The sequence below is a fragment of the Triticum dicoccoides genome, chromosome 5A (assembly GCF_002162155.2).
Source record: "Triticum dicoccoides isolate Atlit2015 ecotype Zavitan chromosome 5A, WEW_v2.0, whole genome shotgun sequence".
NCBI lineage: Eukaryota > Viridiplantae > Streptophyta > Magnoliopsida > Poales > Poaceae > Triticum > Triticum dicoccoides.
The window spans coordinates 257,318,901-257,326,027 of NC_041388.1; the positions used below are offsets into that span (position 1 = coordinate 257,318,901).

General features: G+C 46.8%; 2 protein-coding genes across 2 annotated transcripts; one reads left to right on the top strand and one right to left on the bottom strand.

Annotated features, from left to right (window-relative positions):
• The first annotated feature begins 737 nt into the window (after positions 1–737).
• LOC119300876 lies at positions 738–3,307 on the top strand. Its single transcript, XM_037577773.1, has 2 exons — positions 738–1,082; positions 2,889–3,307. Exons 1-2 carry the CDS (start codon positions 882–884, stop codon positions 3,000–3,002), a joined length of 315 nt encoding a protein of 104 aa, XP_037433670.1. The 5' UTR covers positions 738–881; the 3' UTR covers positions 3,003–3,307.
• Positions 3,308–3,444: 137 nt separating this feature from the next.
• On the bottom strand, positions 3,445–6,680 carry LOC119300877 (probable protein S-acyltransferase 4). Its single transcript, XM_037577774.1, has 5 exons — positions 6,344–6,680; positions 5,966–6,151; positions 5,423–5,737; positions 4,678–4,911; positions 3,445–4,296 (listed from the first exon to the last, which is right to left on the bottom strand). The coding sequence occupies exons 1-5, from the start codon at positions 6,422–6,424 to the stop codon at positions 3,712–3,714; spliced, it is 1,401 nt and encodes a 466-aa protein (XP_037433671.1). The 5' UTR covers positions 6,425–6,680; the 3' UTR covers positions 3,445–3,711.
• Positions 6,681–7,127: the final 447 nt, after the last annotated feature.

Consider the following 7,127-nt stretch of genomic DNA (forward strand, 5'->3'; position numbering starts at 1 on the left):
GTGATATTTTTTAAGATGAAATATCTTGAACTGCGGGTTGCACAAAAAAAATCATGGACTTTGAAAATGAACAGTACGTATCAGAACATCCGAAAGACTGAGCTGGCATATGAGAACGTCTCCTTCCATTGAATGCGCATCGCTGGAAATCCTGAAGGGTGAGTGTATATGTTGAGCACTTGACATTGGAGCAGTCTGGTTTGTTGGATTAACCTGGTTTAATGGTCGCAATTAATTGGATCAACGCTATTGATATAGATATGAGTAGGCCATTTTGGAGACCGAGCTCCATGGAGGATTTTATTTTGAAAATTTCAAATTTATAAATTTTTAGTTTCAATTTTTTTTGAAAAGAAATACACATGTATGCAAGGATGTAATGTGTATGTGTGATATTTTTTAAGATGAAATATCTTGAACTGCGGTTGCACAAAAAAATCATGGACTTTGAAAATGAACAATATATATACTAAAAAGCCTCAGATTTGTCTCTTTTGTGGGGCTCTCCACTCATGTACATTATGTATTTATTAGGTATATGTGTATAATTTTTCAGATTTGCATTTTGAAGTTTTTAAATTAGGCCTCCATTGAGCTAGACAAATCTTTTATCGCCGTTTCGAAAAAAAAAATCTCAAATCGACCGAAGTAAGCTTGGGTCCAAATGATTATTCAGAGTAACTACGAGGGTGTTTCGACAAAACGCCATGGGTCATTTCCTCGTTCGATCTGGGCCGCAAATGCTCTGATCAAACGGCCGCCTAGCCGAACAGGAATCAGGGAGAGCGAGGGGCAGCAGATCGTCGCCGCCGCAGGCCCGCAGCCGTCCCGCATCGCAGTCGCCGCCGCCGCGTCGTGCCAGCTTTGAGCGAGACGAACCGATGGCGGGCACCGCAGCCGTGTACCGGAGGGTCATGAAGGCAGTGCAGAAGCACGTCGGCGGGAGCGCCGATAAGAAGCACTTCCGCGAGTTCGTGGCCGCCGAGTTCCGCAGCCCGGCCGGCACGGAGGCCGACGCCAGAGCGAGACTGCGGCTCGCCGGGGACTACGCGTACCATCTCACCAGCATCCAACACCAGAAGGTAGGACCATTTTTTTTTTCTGTTGTTACTTCCGGTTAGAAAGGTGTGCTTACTTGTGTTCGACGAAATGCTAATGAAGACCGGTAGTTCGTGGGAGTTTACTGTTGTGGCTAATTTGGGACTGGGTTATTTTAGATGAAAGACTCTAAATGAGCCCGGCTTTGAATTAACAAAGCCATCAACCGGCCAGGAATTACAACACTCTTACAAGTACAAACCAAATCGGCTAAACTGATACAATGGGGCAAACTGGAAAGCTAACAACAACATGATCCACTACAAGCATCCTAGGGCAGGGAATAGAAAGAACAAAGCTTGAATGCAGATGCACTCCTCACAATTGCACCAAAGAAGAAATGGCAGATGCGGCAAAGCTTGGAACAGCCAACCATCACAGCCGGACAACAGATTGTGCGACTAGAGGAACACAACATCTTCCTTCTCTATTCTGAAGGGGAACCCTATCCCCTCGCCTTGGCTCGAAAGGCGCCATGAGCCCGAGAGCTAGCAGGATGCCATCCTTGACGCAGCAACAGATCGACCACCCTTAATCTAGCACACCTTGCTAGCCGCACCGCCACTGTCTAAGAACAACCAAGAGGAGCTGGAGAGCTTCCAGGAGCGCTCGCCATCAAACGAGGCAGCCATCACCGAGAAGAACGAAGATCAGCAAGAGCGAGCAAGGCAGCCGGCTGAGTCGGGCCACAACTGAAGGTCGGGTGCCTATGGCTTCCACCATGCCGCCACCGCCAGAAAAGGGGAACCCATCCTCTTCCGCCCGGATTGAGGGCGCCACACCACCGGAATTGGGCGACACGAGCCGCCATCGGGGAGCACTATTTAAAAACATGCAGACACCTTCGCCACTCAGCTCCTCCACACCAACTCGAAGCCAGAGTACTCAACCCCTCCACCTGCAACTCCTATTTTCCGAGCACCCGAACACCCCAGGCAACGCCTCCAAAAAGGGCACGGCGCACATGGCGCCACCGCCGCCCAATTCGAGAGGATTTTGGGCTTTCACCCAGGCGTGGGGTCGGGGTGGGGAGAGGGGACCCCAACGGTGCCTCCATGGAGGAAAACGGCGACCAAGGCCGTCGCCACCGCCGGGACAGACGGGCCGACCAGAGTTTCCCTCGGTCCCCGATGCACCAAGGCGGACAGTCGAGATCGCAAGCCGCCAAGTGCGGCGGGAGAGAAGTTGCAGAGGGGGGAGCACGCACCTCCAGATCTGACGCAGGGGAACCGCGCCGTGACCAGCTCCTGCTGGCGACTCACCGCCCTGCGGTCGAGACTCTAGCCAGCCACCACCAGTGGCCGCTGTCTGCCGGAAGATGCCGCCGCCATGCCTGCTGCCGGCGACTCACCGCCCACGCGGTCGAGACTGAGATATTTTGGATTTGCATTTAGCTGATTGACCTGTCTTTCTATACTTTTCATATGTGCTAATTGTTTTGCCCATGCAACAAAAAAGTTTAGCGTCCGAAGTGTATTAGAATAGACAACAAAGCTTATCTAATTCCTAAATTCCATGATGCAACCTCGTTAGATCACCATTTTAGAGCGATATTGCTCTGGCAGTCTAGTTTGAATGGTGATATCTAACTAATAGAATTTGCGTTATAAGTAAATGATACTATTATAATACCAGAATATGCTCGCTTTATTACTGATTTCCATAACACAACCTATTTTAGATTGAACAAGTCATTCACATGATCACATCCTTGTAATAGTGGTCATAGCACCCTTGGCTTTTCATGCACCGTGTATTCCACTAACTGCAAAATATGCTTGATCGTCCAGGAACTGCTATTCTCATACAATATAGCTGTGGATCGATCTGATGAAATGAAGAAGATATTGAACAAATCTGCTGCCAGTGTAGGCCTTCAGCTTCCAGATGTCTACCAGCCTTGAGAGCTTGGGCGACCCGTGGTACTGCTTTTGGGCAACTTTGCTTGAGTTACAAATTTCCAGTTGTTCTGGATAGTTTAGCGTGCTATAGCTGTAAGCAGCTGTACTCTCCCCAATAACGACCAGTGGCATTGATTCTCTTGATGCTTTGTACTACCTTGTTCCATGGCGTCTGCTTACCCTTAAATTATAAATTCAGCTGTACTCTTGAAGTTAAGTTATGTGCATCCATCATGTTCGTGTTGTAATTTGCACAAATCTGAATTGTTGTATGGTAGGTTGCTCCTTTCTGTTTACCCTTAAATTATATATATTTCTGTTATTTATTTTTGTGAAGTACTCCCTCTGTAAAGAAATATAAGAGTGTTTAGATCACTAGTGATCTAAATGCTCTTATATTTCTTTGTGGGGGGAGCACTTCATTATATCATCTGACCTGCTTGAGTTCATCAATAGAACTATTCAAACTCTTCTCTTGCTATGTCAACTTTTGTCATGCAAGGTCAACATGCCTTAGAGTTAGGAACATCTAATAATGTAAAAATGTACAAACAATGTTGATAATACTTCGGTTCATTACACTCCTTAAATCTTTTGCTGACGTAATTGAATAGTCTTGCACTTTGCCTTTTCTATACATTGTAAAGAATGATGCCAACTCACAGTGGCCATATCTATAGACAAATTCCTAAACATATATGAGCGATACTTATCAGCTCATGTCTTTCAAGGACTGGGCGGGACTTCTATCTGGGGTGTTACTTTCTTTAGCATCGTCCTGAACTATTTCATCCTCAGATATCGTGTTGGCTTCTGTAGATGTCCGTGCGGAACTTGTATTTGAATTAGTAATTTCCTTAGCATCGTCCTCACTAGTTTCTTCCTTGCATGCTGTGGTAGCTGCTGCAGATGTTCCAGCATCTTCACTTCCTTTTTGTGCCCAAGCTGGAGCAAAAGCCACTGTTTTGTTGCCATTGTTCCTGTTCTTGTCATAAAAACCATCTTCAAAGGAACCATAGTCTATATTCTGCAATACTGTTGGAATCTGTATCCCCCCTACGAGTACTTCTTTCTCTCGCATATCTGTATCAATCTTTTCCCTTGTATTGGTCACGTCCAACCCAATATATGGAGTGTAGAACCCAGCTTCCAGTGCACCCTCACCTACATGTGATCGAAAGTCGTTCAGTGGAGGAGGGATCTTGGTGAAGAACACTTCGGCAAAGTTTTTTGTAATGCTCTTTCGGTAAGGGTTATCCTTCTTGTCATAATTGTATCTGAAGTTTTCGTATGTTGTCTGCAGAATTTGTAGTTGACATCAGTAAAATTATGCAAGCATATTAACATAAAATACAACAGTAATATGCATTGCAATTAACTCCTACACAACTAGACATCACAAACAATCCACTCACGTCCTTATACGGTGGGTACGGCTCTGCCCCACTTTTTCACCAGGGCAGGAAACTCACATTTTCACGCTGTTTCTACTTAATCAACCAAGGCAGGAAACTCACATTTTCCTGTCCCTGCATTATGGTATATGGAGCAGCTAGTTCAAGAGATTACACCTATGAGTATTGTGTAGTGTACTCAAGTGCATTACTCCAGTTACAGTTAGAAGGACTAGAAACTACAACAATTATCTAAAATTGTAGCAAAATGACCTAAATTTTACCTGATTAGTACTGATCAGATAGAGATGCAATACTGTTAGGCCACCGACGAACCATACAACAATTGAAGTATAGATGATTAGCACAAAAGAGTAGACTTCCTTGCGCAAGGCCTTCCAGATAGAGCCGCCGTTGTCTTGCATTTCGCCGTGGACATTCAACCATGAAAAGATTAAGACGGATATGCACAGGAATGTCGATGTGGCGATGAATAGAAAGAAGTAGCGATAGTTTCTCTGCAAGGCAAATAAAAAACGTTGTGATTATGATGGGCCAACTGCAATTGAGGCCTTGAAAGTCAACTAGTGGGATATAGGTTAGGTATAGTTCAGGACTTAGTTCACAAATCAGTTTGCTTGTTCGGTAACCTTACCTGCAAATCTAGTCAGATAATGGAATACACTAACGACTTGCTGCCACTAGCTGTATGTTCTCATTCAACTTAATTGGTTAAGAAAAGTTCTGTAGTACTGTTACAAGCCCAAATGTAAATATCTTTTGTAAACTACATAGCTTTAGATATACCTTAACTTTGCACTGAAAGAAAACTAAGAGGTGATTAAAGGGAGTTAGGCTAGGTCTAGACTTTTACTCGGAAAGATTGTTTGACCTTTTCTCTTCCTGGCTCTTACTGAAGATAAAGTTCAATCAAGAAAGGTTAGTTTTTTTTTGCTCTGCTAGATGCTTATCATAATGATATTCTATATGACTAATGGTAGGGAATGAGCAATAACCATGTGTACTTACGAGTCCAATGCACTGGCCAACCCATGGGCAGTGGTGATCAAACTTCTGGACGCAGTTGTTGCAGATGGAGCAGTGCGAGGATCGTGGCGGGCGGTACCTGAGGCAGGTCTCGCAAAACTTGAGCTTCACCGTGAAGCCATTCACGTTGACATCCTTGGTCCGGCGAAACCTCATCCGTGGGGTGCCCCCGACGCTCCACTCCATAGATGGCGTGGCAGGGAGGTTCCGTTCATCAGCTTCAGGCGGCGGGGCTCTTGTGTTCCGTGGCACTATTCCTGGGTCCCTGGCCGATGTCATGAACAGGAAGAACAGGTCCTGCAATTTTTTTTGGCGAACATCATAAGGGTCCTACAGTGTTGCACCTGGTATGCATACTGGCAACTGGAATCGTAAGTTTGAAACCCCCGCCCTGTTGGTTTCAGCCTCAGGTCTGAAGGCTGGAGTCGCTGTTGACTCCGGCCATTCTGTTTATTGCGGGTATGATGGTAGAGCTGATGAAGAAGGTGCCAGGGAAGGTATGCAGACAGCAAGATGAAGACTAACCATTAGTGTTGTGATGATAACAATCAGTAGCGCAGCCCGGTGCATGTGTGGTTGCCCGTTGGAGCGGAAGAACTTGGACTGCATCTGGTAGCAGAAGACGATGGCTGGGCCGGCGACGAGGAACGATGACAGCAGCAGGGAGGCTGCGTCCGGCCCGAGTATAAGCCGTCCGCCGCACAGGAATACCTGCAGAGAAGCGAAGAATGATGTGTGGTGAGTACACTCTGCTCCCTCACACAGGTGAAAAACCTGGGGCACGAAACCTGCAGCTTTCATGAATCCCTGATTTAGCTGCACGGCTCCCATGGCGCGCCAAAGCTCTCTGACCACGGCACGGAGAAGGCGGCGAAGAGGGGAGTCGAGCAAGCATGTACGTACGTTGTTCCCTTTCCAGCTCTGGTAGAGCCGCTTGGGTTGCGGCGGGGACGACGACGGCTCGGCCTCCGACGGCACCATCATCTTGTCCCTCCTCTCGCTGCTGCTTCAGTCCTCAAGCATGGGGAAGACTGGAATTTTTCTGTGTGTGCCTGGCTCTAGTCGACAGGACGGGCGATGCTGCCGAGCGAGGCGGCGGCGGTGGGGACGATGGCGATGACATTGAGGCCGCCGTCGTTGGGATGGCCGCACGCCGCTGCTACGCTGGCGTACTTTTGCTGTTGTTTAAGGCGTGGTTGCAGGCAGGACAAAGTTTGGACTTTGGAGCGTAGAGGAAAGCGAGGGAGAAGTTTGTTTGTTTGCTCGTCCGGTTGGTTAGGCGCAGACAAAGGACAGGGCGGCGATCCCGATCGGCCTTGATGTGTACACTTGTCTTTTTTTCCTTTTCCCACGCACTTGAAATTATGCTCGCTAAGCCACGCAACGGCTACGATAAACGGTAGTATATGCCCGAAGATCATTTGTTCAGCAACACACAGCTTATACACATTAAGCCGACCCGCAGGGCCCGCATGTTGGATTCTAGAAACATCAGGCTAGCCATAGTAGGGTAACTTAAGTAGTAACTTAACACACCCCAAGACAATTCTACTTATGTGGCAAGTATTTAATGAGGAGAGAGATGTTTGGAGTACCATAATATGTTACTGTAACATAGCGCTTCTCGAGGTAAATTGAGTCTATAAGACAATAAATAAAACAATGTATGACACTACTACTAAGATAC

Excerpts from the sequence above, each read along its gene's own strand:
- LOC119300876 (XM_037577773.1), top strand. The coding sequence starts at position 882 with ATGGCGGGCACCGCAGCCGTGTACCGGAGGGTCATGAAGGCAGTGCAG. Across the intron at positions 1,083-2,888 it reads CCAGCATCCAACACCAGAAG|GAACTGCTATTCTCATACAA; the intron begins GTAGGACCATTT and ends TTGATCGTCCAG.
- LOC119300877 (XM_037577774.1), bottom strand. The coding sequence starts at position 6,424 with ATGATGGTGCCGTCGGAGGCCGAGCCGTCGTCGTCCCCGCCGCAACCC. Across the intron at positions 6,152-6,343 it reads AGAGCTGGAAAGGGAACAAC|GTATTCCTGTGCGGCGGACG; the intron begins GTACGTACATGC and ends GCTTCTCTGCAG. Across the intron at positions 5,738-5,965 it reads TTATCATCACAACACTAATG|GACCTGTTCTTCCTGTTCAT; the intron begins GTTAGTCTTCAT and ends AAAAAATTGCAG.